The sequence below is a fragment of the Hylobates moloch genome, unplaced genomic scaffold (genome assembly GCF_009828535.3).
Source record: "Hylobates moloch isolate HMO894 unplaced genomic scaffold, HMol_V3 SCAFFOLD_14, whole genome shotgun sequence".
NCBI classification, from domain to species: Eukaryota; Metazoa; Chordata; class Mammalia; order Primates; family Hylobatidae; genus Hylobates; species Hylobates moloch.
Genome location: NW_026652289.1, coordinates 15729022 through 15748411, shown reverse-complemented (window position 1 = coordinate 15748411; position 19390 = coordinate 15729022). Strand labels below are relative to the sequence as shown.

General features: G+C 36.6%; 2 protein-coding genes across 2 annotated transcripts; both read right to left on the bottom strand.

Annotated features, from left to right (window-relative positions):
- Nucleotides 1–295: 295 nt before the first annotated feature.
- LOC116482649 (keratin-associated protein 24-1) lies at nucleotides 296–1937 on the bottom strand. The gene has a single exon (XM_032176336.1). It carries the CDS (start codon nucleotides 1917–1919, stop codon nucleotides 1155–1157), a length of 765 nt encoding a protein of 254 aa, XP_032032227.1. The 5' UTR covers nucleotides 1920–1937; the 3' UTR covers nucleotides 296–1154.
- Nucleotides 1938–8125: 6188 nt separating this feature from the next.
- On the bottom strand, nucleotides 8126–8494 carry LOC116481661 (keratin-associated protein 25-1). Its single transcript, XM_032174389.2, has one exon. The coding sequence runs from the start codon at nucleotides 8468–8470 to the stop codon at nucleotides 8162–8164; it is 309 nt and encodes a 102-aa protein (XP_032030280.1). The 5' UTR covers nucleotides 8471–8494; the 3' UTR covers nucleotides 8126–8161.
- Nucleotides 8495–19390: the final 10896 nt, after the last annotated feature.

The window sequence follows — 19390 nt, the reverse complement described above, 5'->3', positions numbered from 1 at the left end:
GTTACAGGCATATACCACCACGCCTGGCTAACATTTTTTTTGTATTTAGTAGAGACGGGGTTTCACCATGTTGGTCAGGCTGGTCTTGAACTCCTGACCTTAGGTGATGCACCTGCCTTGGCTTCCCAAAGTGCTTGGATTATAGGCATGAGCCACCGCGTCCGACCCCTTCTTTGTATTTTTAATTTAGACTCTAAATGGCAGGAAAGCAGCATTTTGACAATGCTATGCATATTGCCCAGAACATGGATGAAATTTTAGCAAATGTGAAATAAAGCATAAGGAAAGCCATTACTTCCAGACAGAAATTTGTTTATTAACTAAGAACTAGGACATTTTCCAGAGTCAGAATGCAATAAATCAGCAAGGCAGGGTGATAGGAGAATCCTAAACGCAGATTAAACATAATTGTAAAGAGTCTCTAACAGTATTTGTTCTTCTTTCAACAAACAATTTTCATGCTTTAGCTAATTCTGAGGTTTTTCTTAGGCATGGAGAACAAAAGCCGAGTACCAGTGAATCTTGTTTTATGGCTTCTCTGGAAGAGAAGATTTGCTGAAGTCTTCTATTTTTGAGCTCTAGTCACCATTGCCATTTGCCTGTTCTTACAATCAGTCAGTAAGAAAAGGATGAAATAGTTCAACTTATTATGCTCAAGATAATGTTATCTGTCAGCTTATTAGCAAGGTGCTAGTTAGGTAGTTGACAAAAATATTAATGACAATCAAAGCCATCTGAATGAACTCGCATGCTGGAATCTGCAGTCAAACCATGGAGGCCCCATTTCATCAGGAAAGGTAGGTGATAATCACACTGTCAGACAAGTGACAGTGACAGCCAAAGTAAGAAAGCTGGTGATGGTTGTATTTCAAATGGAGTCTCTTCGGTAAGTCCATTGTAATAAATCTCAGAAATAATGATGTTACCTTCAGGGTCAGCTTTTAGTACAAAGAGCAATAACAGAACAACAGAAAAAAAGAAAAGCTAGTAGGTGATACTGGCTGTGGTTAATAAGCCTGGGAGTTATATTTGAACTTAATGTAACAAGATTCTTAGGCTGAATAAAGAGATTCAGCAGAAAATTAGATATTCTACTACTTAGTAGAATCTTCCCCATTGGGCAATTTCCAGCTGCTATAAATTCTGGAAGTTGGTCAATAGCATTTCAGAGGTCTGCTACCACTGCATAAATACCTCAGAGGTGGAAAGGTACTGGGTATACAGCTCAGAGACCTGAAGCTTCCAGATAAATAGCTCAGTGGTCGGCAGCTCATAGGCCCATAGCTTGAGTAGTGATAATTTCTCATTAAATAGCTTTGGGGTTGGCAGCTGTTGGAAATATAACATAATGGTGAGACGTAGCTGGGTATGAAGCAAGGATTTTGGTAGCTTTTATACCCCAAAGTACTCAATCTGCAGTGGTTTAGAGTTTGGAAACTCTTGGATAAGCAGTTAAGTTGTCCAAAGCAATTGGAACTGACGCGGAGGGTTTGGCAGGCTTTGGATGCATTTCGAGTGGGTATGTGACGATTGCATACATACCCGTTGGTCTGAGTGCATGGGCTGCAGCTGGGGCTGGGGCTGATGTTGGTAGTTTCACAGACACTGAAGACTTGGCCTGCTGATGGGGAGTCGCAGGGCACAGAGGAGTTTGACGGGTCACAACCAGTGGTGCTGCAGGTCTTCGGCTCACAGCTGGGAGATTCGCAGGTTGGTGCTTTACGGTAGGATTCTTGGCAGTAATCCAGGAGCCAGAGATTTCCTTGGTAGCTACTGGGTAAGCAGTGTCCAAAGGTAGGGCTTAAATCATTGGAGCTAAGAGTAACAGAAGAAGTCACTGGGATATAACAGTGAGTTCTGTATGATGTGGTACTGCAGACCCCAGGATAGCCTAGAGTAGACATGGAGCCTGCATGCATGTTCAGTGGTCGCTGTGCAGTGTGGCTGTGGCCTAAGGAGGTTTTATACCTTCCCTGGTGATTGTCAGAAGCCTCTCCAGACTCTTCCTTGTCTCTGCTTGGGGCAATAACACAGCAACATCTCATTAGTGTGTTGGTTAGCCACAGAGGCTAATGTTTTCACACATGTAAAAATAATTTTAATTCTTCAAAGTATCCATAATCACCACTTTGACCATCACCCATCACTCATCATCTGTAGACCCTACCTTCAGCAAATAGTGATTTTCGTGTTAATAGGCAAACTCTCATCTGTCAATCAGAGGTTAACAAGAGTTCATGGGTCTATAGGCTTCTGCAACATGGTTATTTAAAGGTTCACAAGGACTCAAGTAAAGCAAGGAACCTGTATTTTTCGACTCTGTTAACTATTGGAAAACACTGAAGGACTTAATCATATACTCTGAAATAAGCCAAGTAGTTTGCCTGTCTCAACATGGTTACTCAAAAGCAGGCATTGACCTTTCAAGAATCAGTTTCTCCAAATATGTGCTATACTCTTACCTGTGCAGGGCCATATACTGGTAAGAGCTTCTCATGTAATGTATTAGGAGAAGTTCATAGGTAAGACTCACAGCAATACTTGGGAAACTCGGTGACCTACACCAGGCTAAAAATGAACTTGTTCCCAGGGGGCATTTTTTGCTAAGCAACCAAGACTTCTGTTAAATCCCTTCTTAAAGAGTGTCTGCAGTATGCACTATCAAATAAACCCAGCTTTGCAAGATGATACCTTCCTAATTGACTAAGATTCATATCACATGTTCCATTGCCTGCTGTAAACCCCAATTGCTGTCAGATGTAAACATTTTCCCCGTTTTTCCCCAAATAAGTTCTCTTATTCTTTGCTTTCTTTTGCGCCTACACTTTATTTTAATCCTGTGTTGAAAAATGCAGTTACTTTTAGTTTACGTCAACAAAAGGAAATAACTGTTTAAAAGTTTTATCTGAATAAACTGTATAGTTCTTATGAGCACTGTATATATTAAATAGCACTTTTTACTCCTCAGGGTGAAGGCTAAAGAATTTTTTTAAAGATTTTAATTTAAACTGAAGAATTGAAATTTTGTTCTTCAAAATATAAAATTATAATTTATACTTCCAGCCTCCATTGAATTGGAAACAGCGATGCATTTATTAACAGTAAACAGTTCAGACAGAGAATAGAACAGCCTTCTTCAGGTAGGATCAGCTATGGGGATAGATTTTAAAATTAACGCTATAGCAAACTATGAGATTTCTCTCACTGTTTTCGATTACTTTTCAGTTAGATTTTTCAAATGCACACCAATTTAAACCTACAGATATTCTCTTTTTTAAAAAAAATCTCCATTTTCTCAGTGCTTTTCTCAGTATTTATTCTGTAAGTTGACAATAAGCAATTTTATATTAAACATGTTTTGCTGCCTTCTGCAGTTTCTCTCAGGTGACAAAGGCCACAGTCATGAAACCGTATTTCCAGCAAATTGGCAACAGAGAGCCTTGGGATTTTGTGCAGAAAATGTTAGTCCTGAGGCAGGCAAAATAGGAAAGAAGATACATAAGCCAACTTAGTTGATGGCCAACTTTCCGCTAAGTTACTGAACCCCAGTGATACACAGAAAAGCCAGAGGTTGATGAAGCTTTATTTCTACATTGCTCTATTGTGTCATTGTTACCTCTAGTCTTTTTTTTCTTAGGCATCCTTGAAGAGGTTTGAGGGCTAACACCATTAACAAATACAGAATATGTTAAGTCAATTACCTGCAAAGCTCACATTCTTCCCTTCCATCTTAAAATTAAATAGTGAGGTATTTTGAATTTTATTCACACAGGTGTAAGTCTAAAAAATAATGTGGAACATCATATGGCATGACCAATATTCAAAGCATGAGCCATTACAACATATTTAAATTGATTTTGGTATGATAATATTCTAAACAAATAAACAATGAGCTTTGAGAAAGCAACCCTAGCTCACCTCCTCTCATTTGCTTTTATGTTTCTTCTCCTTCCTTACTCAGAATATCACACACCTATGGAATCATCACCCCATCCCATTCACATCATCATTTTCTGTACATGATACCTCTGCAGAATTGTCTCCTACTCTAATCTCAACCTTTGAAAGAGAAGGAGCACACCACATCAGAAATATAGCAAATATCAGGTTCATAGCGATGGCAGGCTTGAGTAGAAAATAAAGACCATTGTCGTTTGAGTGGCATTGTGGTCTGAAGGCTTTGGAGAGGCATATATATTTCTCTGTTTTCACTTAACTCCTAAAATAATGTTTTCTTCCATTAATTCCCCTGTTGTTAGTATTTGTTGTGTGTGGAAGGCTGAAAAGTGCACCCACCCAAGAGGCTCACTTTCTAGTACTGGGAAATCTGTGAATGCTACGTGACATGGCAAAAAGGGACTGTGCAGGTGTGACTACATTAAGGATCTTGAAGTGGATTATCTGGGTGGGCCTGATGTAATTTCCAGACAATATGAGGATGGAAACAGTTTGGAATGATGTGGCCACAAGCTAAGGAGTGTCAGCAGTCGTTATAATCCAAAAAAGGTAGGGAATGGATTTCTCCCTGGGGATTGCAGGAGCAATCAGCACTGTTTGATAACTTCACTTTGGGTCAGTGAAGCAGATTTTGGACTATTAGCCTCTAGAACTGTAAGAAAATACACTTTTGTTGTTTTATGCCTTTCCATTGAGTCTGTGGTAAGTTGTTACAGCTGTCACAGGAAATAAATACATTATGCCAGAAAAGTATAGGAAAATATAATAGATAGTCCTTATGTAGTTTGAGAAGTTTGCACTCTGTATTCAGGGAAAGTTTAAGATGTAAGGAATAAGCTTCCTAGCTATCAGATAATTCAGAGAGATACCAATACTGTCTGTGGAATAAGCAACAAACTTCCTGTATCTAATGAGCCAGTAGATTCCTTTCCTCATTAAAAAAGAGTTATGGAACCCTTTCCCAATTTTATCCAAAGGTTAAAAATCCTTTAGGGTAAACAGAAGATCAAAGAAAGCTAAATTTTCCAGTAAATGGCTCTTAAACAAAATAACAGAGGACACTTTTCTAGTCTTTTAGGTCAAACAAAATTTTATATTCCCTTTTGCTACTATATATGCAATATTGTATTTTTCCACTTGCCAAAATGGTGTTAAATTAGGCAAAACTGATCTTATGATTGAAAAAGCAAAATGTTTGTGAATCCATACTTACATAACAATTGAATTGCAAATATGGAGTCAAAATGATTCTTAGATTTAGCATTGGTAACCTAAAATATTGGTTACTTGTTGTTTACAAGTAGCATTTATATTGCTGTAAATGTAATGCAGCATCTACATTGTTGGCTTAACAGATAATTAGTGGTTTAAGAAGTTGAAGAACAGATGAGAAATATAAAAAATTTTAAGAAACAGAAAAAAATGAAGGTAAAGCATTTAAAAAATGATAACACAAATGGGTGGAAAGATAGGAATTTTCATGCTTAAATTCAGGGAAACATGGTACACATGTAATGAAATACAACTGTAGTAAAAGTTGAACATTTTTAAATGGAACTGTCAGGACTGTACCCTAATGAGTTATGCATTACTGTCTTGCTGACTACCATTTAAATGTATTTATTAGCACGTACCCTTGGAAAATTGTTCTCTCTCAGTATATCAGTATCTTCTTATGTAAAACTGGAGCTAGTAGCATGTACTTTGCAGGACTTTCCTGCAGATGCAATGAAATAATAAATATGAAAATACCTAGAAAACTGCAATGGACATAGTAGATGCAAATTAAATCTTTTCTTTCTAATTTTCTAAAGCTCCACTTTAGGGAATTCCAGTCACCAATTAGACTAAAAAATATTATTCACAATTTACTTTGACGTTGTAAACACATAGTCCTACAATAATCATTGTGTCCTTTAAAAGTAAATGCTAAAAATGAACAATTCTACCTTGTGTAGTTAAGAAAAATGACTTGCTTGACAACAGGTTACTAATGACTCCTCTTGTATAACTCATATCCTTCAGTGTCATATATCATTAGCTAGTTCCTGGAAGCCGTATATGTATTGCTAGCAATAAAGGCTCAGTGCTCAAATTCCCTGGATTCTAATCCTGTTTCTGATGCTCAGTTTGACTACCATGTGTTTCTGTAACTTAATTTCCACATCTTCAGAATAAAGCTAATAGTAGTATTTGCTCCGTAGGTGGCTATGAGAATTAAATAGGTAGCTGTGAGAATTAATAGTAGTATTTGCTCGTAGGTGGCTGTATTTATTAAATTAAATAAATATTACTAATAGTAGTATTTGCTCAATAGGTGGGTGTGAGAGTTGGTCAAGCACAGCATAGGAAATATAGTTCTGTGTAGCTGATGTTTTGATGTTAACCTTTATTATTATCATCAGCCTATAATGTTTGTTAGTATTTTTTTTTATTGTCAGTATTGGATCTCATCTAAAACCTACTGCATTTTGTATGTGTACATCAAAAGAAGAAGAAAGAAAGAAGGAAGCAAGAAAGGAAGGGATGGAGGGAGAGAAGAAGGAAGGGAGAGAAGAACGAAGGAGGGGGGGAGGAAAAATGGAAGGAGAGAGAGGAAGGAAGGGAGAGAAGAAGAACGAAGGAGGGAGGGAGGAAGGAAGGAAGGAAGGAAAAAGGGAGGAAAAAACATGCCAGAATAGGCTGTTTGAGGCTAGGTAGCTTGCTATGATGTGTATAAATTATATGTTGATCTTAGAAATTAAATTTGGAGGAATTGAATAAGTTGAAGGCATTTACCGCCATTTATATGGGAAATAAGGATCCCAGAGAGGGCATACCCCATAAAGGTACACACCATTAAAGTTAGTCCACCTAGAGAGAAAGGCTGGGCGGGGCTGTGGCAGAGAGGAAACAGTTTTATTTGAAGTTCAGATTTGTCATTCTAGAACTGAAGATTATGGTCACCAAGTAATTGATAACTTCAAACTGGCTTCTAGATTAGTCAAAACCTGAGCAAATAAAAATAGAGATAATATGAAAGATAAAGCAAAGTCTTTGAAATTTAACTTATGTGGGTCTTTGGGCAAGTTTCTTGACCTACTTGAATTTTCTTATCTGTAACAATGGGGATAATAGTATCTATTCATACGTGCATTGGAAGATTATTGATCATGTAGTGGTATGCCCGGTACATTGAAGATGATCAATATGATGGAATAGTTATTGGAACATGAGCAGTTGCTTGTAAGAAGAACAAGTTCTCAGTGAGTAGGTGGAATAACTAAATTAATTAGTTACATACATATAAGAGAGAAACAGGTTCAAAGTAATAATTTTCTCTATGCAAGGATCCATGGGAGGGAAGGGGGGAGGACTTAAGTTTAGTTCAAGAGGAAAAAATACTGTGCTGTCCATTGTACAGAGCTAAAATTTATGTAACCCCTTTGTGCTTAATCTTGTGGAGCAGGCTGGGCATTGTAACTTGTTCTGTTCAATGGTAATTTAGAAGACATATGTAGTGCTGATGAGCAATTAATTTTCCTTACTATTTTCTCTCTGCATCTACTGGCATTATTCCTGATAGTGAAGATCCTCTATGCCTGGGTCCCAGAATGAAAATGATTTGGGAGCTGAAACAATTAATGTGTAGTAGAGGTGATAAGTAGACCATTCCAATTTTAAGCATCTGGAATTTTGAAGTTGTTGGTTGCTATGGAAAAATGTAGTCTATTTGAGCTAAATAATTCTCTTTTTAAGTGTTAGAAAATACAGGTGCATATTTAATGTTCAAGTAGTAGGACACATGCAATCAGATTCTTGAAAGGATCTACCTTGCCTGCGTTTTTCAGATACTCTTTCTTTTCTTTCTTTTCATTATATTTGTTTAGTGAAACTAACAGTCCTTAACTTCATTGAAGATAATGAAGAATCAAAAAATACTCTTTTCTGTATGATTTGAAGACAGCTTATTTATAAATAACCATGAAAACTTGTCTTCCTATTCAAGGACATATTACTGGCATAGAAATCAAGAATCCCTGGCAGTGAAAATTTTCTAGTGAAGAAACAATTACAATCCCTTAGAATTTGATCAAGTAAAATGGTACAGGTTAAAACAGCACCTGAACTATAAACACAATGATCCATCAGCCTAAGAACAAATCTTCAACCTAAAGATAAAATTTCTGTAAAACGCTGTCAGGCAAGACACTGAAATGGCAATTCAGCATGTTCTTCTAAGAAATGGAGATTGCCAACCCACAAAATCAGAACAAGCTGGTTGGAAACTGCTGTACATGAAGGAAACAGGTTGGAAACTATGAGACACATAATTCGGGGATCTGAAGCTGTTGGATATAGAATCTGTAGGTTGATTACCACAGGAGAAATAGCTCAAAGGATAGCAGGTCCTAGACACAAAATTCAGTGGTTGACAGCGACAAAAAATAAAGCTCAGTGATTGACAGCCATAAGAGGGGTGGTTTTGGGGGTGGCAACTACTGAAAAAATAGCCTTGAGATCTGTTATGCATTGAGGATTGGCAGGAACTTGAGAAATAAGGATTGATAGACAAACAGCTAGTTGAGTGGCAAGGTCTGAAGACACAGTAAGTAGTAGAAAGTAGCAAGAAATTTCACAAATTGCATGCACATAACTGGATGAATGGTAGATGGAAGGTTTACCACGTCTCTGGGGAGTTTTCTAGAAGCCAAATTCAGTGTTGGTTGGACAAGCACAGAGCATGGTCCCAGTTTACATGAGTAGGCCAGAGTGCAGTGGATGAGGTGACAAGAACATAGCAGTAACTCCCAAGACAGCCAAAGTTGTAGTTTCCATAATAGCAGATGCTGGCTGACATGATAGTCTGATAAGTAACAAAGAATATCATTCAGATAAGTAATGAATAATAGTTTATCAAAGTCTACATCAAACTAGACCAGATTGCTTCTATACCTTGATAGCTATATACCCAGACTCTCTGCCTCCCCATATTTTAGATTAATTTGCATCATAATATCTCATGAACTTAGTGTTGTGTTGCCTATGAAGATAACTTCCTTCCCATCCATAAGTTTGGTTTTAATCTTCTATATATCTACAATTGTAATCTTTCTCCTGTTTATCAGGTTTGAGAATGTATGTGATGTAATCACTTGTGTATTTTATCTGCTTTGCTTCTGTTTCCACTCCTAAATAATGCTTAATTAAAAGGAGTCCATTTGAATGGATATTTATCCTATTCATTATCTACAAGGAACCCCATGGTTAGGAAGGCATAGTCCTCATCCTGGAAGAAGAGATATAGTGTTGCAATGCTTACAGGAGGTGTTGATGTCCTAAAACAGTTTCCATATATCAAAGTTTCTTGGATTTTCCAGACAAAATATCTCATGCTATTCCCTGTTTTTCATACTTAGCTGAGAATCTAATTATGTGATGTTGCTATCTGTATATTCGTCTTGATAGTCAATTTTATATAAGCATGTTAGGGTACATTTTAAAGAACTCAGCTCTGACAACTTAATATTTTTCATACTTAAAAGTTGTGTTTGATTTCTAAAGACTTGAGAAAAGACACATAATATTTCTACATGGTGACATTGATGACATACTTGCTTTTATACTAGTACAAATGTCTTACATGTACCTGTGGTCTTCAAATAAGAGGATAAACATGATATCAATAGTCATCAGCTTGTGTACTAGCTTTCCAGAATTAATGGATGTCTTCATCTGAAGCGATTTATCAGGAGGACCAATTTGGTCTTCATGCAATTAGCTAAACAAGGATTATGCAAAACTATAATATCACATAAAATATATGTTCGAAGACTGCTTACTTGGATACAATGGAAGGAACAACAATCTTTATTTTGGATTCTTCCCCAAAGATGCAAGTTAATGTTTACAGGCATCTATTTCCTGGAGTCACTTGTCTTCCCAAACCAAAACATTCCATTCTCAAGCACCTTCTCACTTATCAACGGTGACGGAGTTGTTCATGAGCAGAGGACACTGAAGATTCCAAGGAGGCGGGCGCGGTGGCTCACGCTTGTAATCCCAGCACTCTGGGAGGCCAAGGCAGGCGGATCATGAGGTCAGGAAATCGAGACCACAGTGAAACCCTGTCTCTACTAAAAATACAAAAAATTAGCCGGGCGTGGTGGCGGGCGCCTGTAGTCCCAGCTACTCTGAGAGGCTGAGGCAGGAGAATGGCGTGAACCCGGGAGGCGGAGCTTGCAGTGAGCTGAGATTGCGCCACTGCACTCCAGCCTGGGCGACAGAGGGAGACTCCGTCTAAAAAAAAAAAAAAAAAAAAAAAGATTCCAAGTGGCCACTTGGCATCTTAGAGTATCATTGATGATCCTTTTGTTGAATACTTTCCTATTGTACAATAGTCCTATTGTCCCTGCATTGTTCATTGACGATTCTGGAAGGCTGATTATTATTTCAATTTTGAGGAAAAGATATTGAAATATCTTTTTAATTGGAAGCTTTTACAGAGCATTCAGAAAAGTGCAGATATGTCATCACCCATGCAAACATGCACAAAGGAAGAAAAGAAAACAGAGACAGAGAAAACACACTTATGATATATTTTTTATATTTATTTACATAAACATGACATTTGGTACAGATGTAGTATAAGGTTCTTCCTCTGAATTTCACATTTTTTGTTTCAGATAGTGAAAGAAAAAATGTTTGACATTTCACATGGGGAATTTTCACAGTTAATGTGCTACATTCTCGTTAAAGAAAGACTCAGATCACATCAATGTAAAAGAGGACTGTTAGGGGTAAAAAGGAACGGAAGAGATTGGAATCATCAAGGATTGAGATAAGTTTGAGAATCTGTCTGACATTTTTCCATCTTTTCTGAGAACTTTAAGCACTCCAGATAAGTGAAATCTTTCAAATCCTTATATGCTTCCAAAGAAGATTCCTCCAAAGTGAAATATGTTAGTTGAGGTGTGTGCACCTCACCTAAATGCCTCATAATTTAGTTGAAGTTTATGTTCGCTTCTTATATTCTTTGTGAAATTTGAAAACAAGTGGTAACCAACTAATCTATAAAATATTTTCCTCAGCATATCAGCACGTTACATATGCGGTTCAAAACCAAAATTAAGGTTTTTCGTTTTAAACCATAGTGAAAATAGATTTGATCTCAATATAACTGTTATTGAAACATATCTGGTAACTGGAAAGTCATTAGGGCTGCAGTTATCAAACTAAATATAATCCCATCATTAATCATCAGTAATTAAAATTTAAGTTAGATATGGGGCATGTAAATGAGAGAAACCTGGTATCATCAAACAATGTATTACATCTTGATGACAAATGCCAGAGAAGTCCTATACATATACCTACCTGACACATGTCCTGATTTATTATTTCTAATTCCATTTATAATTTCTTCAAATGCCTGTAGAGACTAATGGTTCTTTAAGTTTAAAACATCTCCATGTAGCTACCTGGCTTAATAGCCTGAGATCAAAAAAGCTACTGAGAAGTTATATATTTTGTTTGAAATGATTGGTGGAGGATATGATGAAATTAACATAAAGTAATAAAAATAGCATTTAAGAGTTCACATTTTCACCTTGGGAGGCTGAGGCGGGCCGATCACCTGAGGTCAGGAGTTTGAGACCAGCCTGACCAACATGGAGAAACCTCTTCTTTACTAAAAATATAAAATTAGCTGGGCGTGGTGGCATATGCCTGTAATCCCAGCTCCTCAGGAGGCTGAGGCAGGAGAATTGCTTGAACCCGGGAGGTGGAGGTTGCAGCGAGCCAAGATTGAGCCATTGCACTCCAACCTAGGCAACAAGAGCAAAACTCCGTCTCAAAGAAATAAAAAAAGTAAAAAGAGTTTACATTTTCATTCTCACATACTAATTAACATGCTAAATCTTATTTAGAGTTTATAAGTCTAATACATGCTCCGTATTTTCATTGGAGTTCTTTGTAAAATACAGATTTTAATGACTCCTAATTGCCTATATAATAAAGTACACACTCCTGAACAAGGTTCATAAAATCTTCAATATCTGGGATCAACATGTATTTTCAACTTCTCTTCATGATCCTATTCCAAAACCCCCATATTTCCATTTCAATTTAATGTTCAAATTTCATAAAACCCTGCTTTTTAGTCACAGAAACTCTGCGTAAGCTACACCCTTCTGCAATATCCTTCTCTATTGTGCCTCTGCAAATTACTTTACATTTTTTAAAGCAGGTTAGAAATGGCTCTCTCAGATATATTTTCTGCATCTCTTTACCCATTTCCATGCACTGTGCCTTAAACATTGTATTTGATTTTTTCCTGTCACTATAGAGGTTGGAAAAAACGTTCATATTGGCCTAACTTTCTTGGTTGTGTGTAGAGATAGGGGGAGGGATCACTTTGTCAATTCCTCGCTCATCCTTTCTTAGAGATACTCCGACTTAATAGAGTATTGGTCCCAACATAATGATTTATAATTATTTTGTTCTTGTCAAACGTATATCATCTTGGCCCAGGATGAATAATGCTCATTCAAGAATTTAATAGCGCTATTCAGTACATCATCACATTTGAAACATCACATACTTTCAATGCATACAATAGGCAAATAATACCAACCAAGAACCATATCAAGAAAAGGAGTGCTCCCATTTCTTTCCTTTCCTTCTTCCTTTTATCTATAGAACTTTATTCAAAAATTAATTAATGCAATTACACAGAATATTGAACCTGTTTGCTTAGGTTCAATATCTATAAGATAAAGATATTTTATAGACTATCCCTCTAGTTTCTAAGACTTCGACCTTCCTGAGGCCAGAGATATGTCTTACTCATAGCAGTTTTACTAGTTGCCAGTTCCTTAAACAACGTAGACAGTCAATAAATGTTTTTGAATGTTAGATGAATGAAATAAACTTTTTTTTACACTGAGATCAGATTTTTAAAAATCCAAGCAGCTTATTTGACATTGTTCCTTTGATTTTCTTTTTTTTTTCTTTATTAGCCACTCGAATTTAATATCTAGAGTCAAATTATTGATTCTGGTCCTAAAAATTTCCTGTCCTATTTTTCCTTATCTTAGTAAGTTTAAATTAATCTACTCAATTTCTCAAGCCAGAAATCAGAGTATCAAACATGATTCTTTTATTTCCCTTATTCCCCACTTACAAACAATAAGCAAGTACTGTTTCTTTCTTCTAAGTATATCTCAAATGTATCTGCTTCTTTCCATATATGTGATCTCATTGTAAATACTCCAAGCCTTCCTCATTCTTGCAACTATACACCTTACTGATCTGCTTCACTCTATCCTTCTACTCCATTTCTCCTCTAAATTTCTTCCTCTCATTAAGTAAATTCAAGTTTCTGACCTATTTCATTTTCCTTTGTTGCAAATAATTTCTTTTAACATTTATTCCAAGGCAGTTCTCCTGGCAACAAATTCCCACAATTTCTATTTGTCTGAAGGATAAGTTCACTGGATACAGAATTGTAGGTTAGTTTATTATTATTATTATTATTATTATTATTATTATTTATTTCCATAGGATTTTGGGGGACAGGTAGTATTTGGTTACATGAGTTAGTTCTTTAGTGGTGATTTGTGAGATTTTGGTACACCCATCACTCAAGCAGTATAAACTGAACCCAATTTGTAGTTTTTTATTTTAAAAAACCTACTGTTTCTATTAACTGTGAACCATTCAATTATGTGGAATTTTAATCTTCAGTATTGTTACAATATGATGTTATTTCTGCTTTTTTGATCTCTTTGGAGATTAGCAACATAATCAAAATTCACTGGTATATCAAACTGTATCAGAGAAGTAACATTAGTGTTCAGTTATGTATCATGAGAAAAATTTCAGTATTCTGCTTCACTTTTTTCTTGCTGGTATGGTGTCTGATGAGAAGTCTAATGGATTCTTAATCCTGCTTTTCTATAGGAATGATGTTTCTCTTCCCTTAGTCGCTTTCAAGATTTTCTCTTTGCTTTGCCTTTCTGTGGGTTGACCGTGATATACCTAGCTGAAGGTATTTTGGTATTTATCTTGACTGGTGTTTTCTGAACTTCCTAGATCTATGTTTTTTAGTGCCTTAATTTTTTGAAATTCGCAGTCATTATTGCCTCACATAGTTCCTCTGTTACTTTATTTTTTCTTCTGATATTCTCATTTTGTATACATTACACATTTTTTTAATTGTTTTACAGAGTTGACCTCCAAGCTTTTTAAATGCTGCACCAGAAACTGACACAGAAACTCGAAGTCCAGAAATTTTTTTTTTCTTTTTTTTTGAGATGGAATTTCATTCTGTCACCCAGGCTGGAGTGCAGTGGTGCAATCTCGACTCACTACAACCTCCATCTCCCTGGGTCAAGCGATTCTCCTGCCTCAGCCTCCTAAGTAGCTGGGATTACAGGTGCCCACCACCACCCTCAGCTCATTTTTGTATTTTTAGTAAAGATGGGGGTTTCATTATGTTGGCCAGGCTGGTCTCGATCTCCTGACCTCAGGTATCTACCCACCTCCGCCTCACAAAGTGCTGGGATTACCACCACGCCCAGCCTACTATTCTATGTAGTAGAATTTTTTTTTAAACATCTATTTTTTTAGACATCTATTTTTTTAAACATCTCTGTAATTTACTTCATGTAGCTATAGAACTGAAAAAAATAATTGCTATGATCGTTGGTTTAGGTGCCCTAAGTAGGGACAAAGTAGTCTGAACATTGTAGGGAGTGACTACACCTTCCCAAGACAGAGGCTCCAAAAACATGGAAAGGCATTTCACAGTTGAAAATACGCCTCTTATATTTACATTATCTAATCACATTTTCCTACATTGTATTATATTTTATATTTGTGAATGGAAGGAATCATTTCAAGGTGGATGTATGATAAAATTAGTCACATATTTCTTGTGTTTGTAGAACATGTTTACTGTTTCTATTAACTGTGAACCATTCAATTATGTGGAATTTTAATCTTCAGTATTGTTACAATATGATGTTATTTCTGCTTTTTTGATCTCTTTGGAGAGTAGCAACATAATCAAAATTCACTGGTATATCAAACTGTATCAGAGAAGTAACATTAGTATTCAGTTACGTATCATGAGAAAAATAATATTGTTTTGAATTCAAATTTGAACTCTCACTTACTAGTAATGAAATTTGGGCATGAGGTTTAATCTCACTAAGGCTGTTTCTTCATCAGTGCAACAGAACTGATGTTAACAATCTTGCAAGTTGTGGAAAAATTAGGTTTAATATTTATAGAAAGCCTGGCACCAGCTATGTGAAAAAAATTATGCATTTTTTCTTCTATTATTTTGTCTTCCGGGACTGGTGTAACAGCAGAACTGAAATATTTGAAAATCAAATAAATGATTGTAAAATAAGGCATATGTTCTAGAACAGGTGAATGTGGTTTTGAATCTCAACTGTGCCCTAAAACTTTATGTATGTATGTATATATGTGTATGTGTATGTGTGTGTATCTCTATTTATCTATATTTTCGTTTATATTTGGTTTATTCTGAACCTAAGTCTTCTCGTTTGTAAAAACATAATAGTTTTGGTACAGGTGAGTGGTTATGAGGATTAATGTGGTCATATATAAGATGTGCCAGGCACATAGTAGTTATTCTCCATGTTCCCCATCCGATAGTAAACACTTCTGTCAGAACCGATCAAAATCAAGCCGTGGTACCCACTTATGAACATCAAGTTGATTTGACAAAACAAGTAACTGAGAAACTGGAATTTGAAAAATAGCAATTTTAGGAAAGAGGGCTATAGTCCTGTAGTTAAAATGCACATTGGAAGTATTAGAACAGTGTGGTACAATAAAGCAAGAGCATCAGATATTTGAATTCTGCAAAACAAAGTTATATTTTTCATAGTTGTATCAGAACTTTAGATATAATGTGGTAGTAGATGTAGATGTTCTTTTTTTTCCCCTTAATTCTGTCTCAAATTAGTCCCTGTTACAGAAAGCTTTAGATGTTCTACCAAGTCTATGCTCTCCTCTTCTTTCTGGACACATGATTGCATTTTATATATAACAGCCTCTTTTGAGGTTAGGAAAGACCAAGCTGCTGAGTTCTATGCTAAACTGCAATGGAGTGCAACCTCTGGGGCAATGCTGACAGTCACATCATAGTCAAGTCTCTGTCAACTAATCCCTGACTGCATGGAGGGCTTCTCTGCTGATTTTGTTCCTGCCCAGTATTGTTAGGAAAACAAGAAGAAGTTTAAACTATCGCATATTTGTGGTCTCGTTACAACACTTAACTTATTCTAACTTGTTCTAAGCAGGAGCATCCTGCTTACTCTAAATTTACTATTATTCGAAGGATACTGATTTCAAATTCCATGTAGCCATATAGTGCATGAACACTTTAACAGTCACTAAGTCATATTGCTCCATGTACTTTGATTTTTTTCATAGGTCCTTTAATAAATTATCTTCTCTACCTCTGGAAACCTTCAATAGTCTCCATAATTAATTCAGAGTCTAAAAGTCATCCATGTTACATAAAGTGATTGACATACCTTAAGGGAATAACTAGACAAAAAATAAGGTACATGTAAATGATAACATATGAAAAAGCATGATTTGTATGCCAAGATATGATTTATTAGAAATAAAATAGATGAAAATAGTTTTACCCAAATTGAAAAACATCAAGCTTTAAAATACTATACGTGTGTGTGTGTGTGTGTGTGTGTGTGTGTGTGTGTCTGTGTCTGTGTGTGTGTATGATAAGAACTCCGGAAGCAAAGAAAAATTGTTAAGAATATTTGGTATAGAATTGAAAGAGATAACATAACCCATGTAGAATAAGAAGCCATTGATGAATGATCTATCAAAGCCAGTAAGTATGAGTTTTTGTTCCAGCTATTCACAATGATTTTCTTTCATAAGTATACTGCCAGTTGCTCAAGGAAAATAAATACGGCTGAAAGTTGCTCTATGTATAGCTTATGGGTCTCTAGCAGTCAGACTTGTAGCTAAGAGGTTGACATCCATAGGACAGATTTCTTAGGGGTTGATGATCATAGGTCAGGTAGCTCAGTGGCTGACGGCCATGGGGAAGGGAGTTCAGCTGTTGACAGCCATCGGATTGGTAACTTGTAAGATGGCGGTTCAAAGGCTGTCTACAGGATTCTGAACAATAAGAACTGGAACCACGGGATGCGATAGGAAGACAGCTAGTTCCTTGATGGGATACGGACATATTGGAAACAATCGAAGAGTAGACAGAAGGGCCGCAGGCACCACCCTCACCACATGACTTGTGACAGTTGTCATGGCACCTGAGCTCCACAGCTCACCTTAGTTATGCAGAGAGCATTGGGTGAGGGGACAGGAACTTGGTGGGGATCCCAAAGGGAGTGAGAGCTGTAGTTTTCAAAGCAGAAATTGCTGTTAAGACATAGTGGAGACAGAAGATCAAGCCTTGATTAAATTGCAGAGAGCAGGTTGCGGAAATGTAGTTGTTATCTATGTGACCTATCATTTCTATATACCCTGAATGCTGGGCGTTGGTTTCCTCTATAGCCCGTCCTCCTGCCCCTATTTTGGAATCATTTGTATGACATCTTACTGTGATTTTATTTAGTTGCCTACCAAGCAGTCCTCCCACCACCCTATAAAATATATATTATCAATATCACAGTCTTCAAATAACTGTCATTCTAAAGTCAATCTGATCTTCCTTGCTCAATCTTTCTTACAGTATAGGTAAACTGCTTCCTTCAGGAATCATGTTCCTTTGTCAGTCTTGACGATTCCTTGAAGTCACTGCTAAAAAGCCACAAATGGATCTGCATAATTGGAGAGAATTTCTTTATGGCCACTTTTTTTCCATAGAACCAACTATCTATATATTAACATTTAAAAGTATTAGTGAGATATTTTTAGAAGAGCTAAATAATGAAAATTCTTAATTTGGGAACTGAATCTTATTGTGCATTCTTCTGAGACATAACATAGATCCAAAACCTAATTCATCTCTGGGAAATTTGACATCACTTTCAAGTGTGTCTTTCCAATGAAGAATGTTGGCCTCAAAAGCTTTGACAAGCTTTGCTAAGATCCACACCCAATGAGCATATAAGTCACTGTTCTATATTTTGTCAGCATGAAACTGAAGGTGTTAGCACACATGTTTTGATAGATGCTGTGTAAGAAAGAGGCCATCTCGCCTTGGATGCTTACTAGGTAAATCTCAGCATGATATTGCAAATATGAAGAGAATGCTTATGTTTGTAACCTGTTTCTATATTACTATTTTCCAAGGAATATATTCCTGTACATAAAAGATTTTGAAATAATTCATGTTTTTCTAATTAGTTTGCTAAGAAAGGCTGTTTAATTTACAATTAAGTTTTTTTCCAAAGATAACACTTTTTGGTTGATTATTTGGAGTCAGAATGTATTTATACATGGAAAGGAAGTGAAACTTCCTAGACTAGTCTTCCCCAAAGAAACATATTTTTAACCTAGTAACATAAATGAACTCTACAATTCAATTTTGACCACATTAGGATAAATGGATCTTATTACTTCCTTGAGGGGTTTCATTTGAAGAGACTACTTAGATTATGGCACCTCTGAAAATCTGCTTTTGGTGGTACACATTGCGGTGGGAAAATAGTGGATCTTATCTAGAACAGCGTTCCTCCTCCTAATTCTCAGTGTGAGAATCATCTTTTTCAATGGTGAAGGAACAAGAGCTTACATTTATGGTTCAAGCAAATGTAGCCAGAACTCATGATTTGGCACTATCTAGTTATAAAGCTCTCAACATAACTTTTCTACGTTTCATTTTTCTTGACTATAAAATGGGCACATTAAACACCATTTCACCAGTATCTTTAATGATTTAATTTTTTAAATGTATATGAAAGATTCTGAGCATTATCCACTTAGCACACCCTGATGAAGTGGATTATGCAAATTAGTCTGACTGAGACATGAGGCACAGTGTATTAGTCAGGGTTCTCTAGAGGGACAGAACTAATAGGATAGATGTATATATGAAAGGGAGTTTAGTAAGGAGAATTGACTCACAAGATTGCAAGGTGAAGTCCCATGATAGGCCGTCTGCAAGCTGAGGAGCAAAGAAGCCAAATAGTGGCCAATCTGAGTCCCAAAACCTCAAAAGGAGGGAAGCCGACAGTACAGCCTTCAGTCTGTGGCCAAAGGCCAGCGAGCTCCTGGCACACCACTGGTGTAAGTCCAAGAGTCTAAAAGCTGAAAAACTTGGAGTCTGATGTTTGACAGCAGGAAGCATCCAGCGTGTGAGGAAGTTGAAGGCCGGGAGACTCAGCAAGTCTGCTCATTCCACCTTCTTCTGCCTGCTGTTTCTAGCAGTGCTGGCAATGAATTGGATGGTGCCCATCCAGACTGAGGGTGGGTCTGCCCC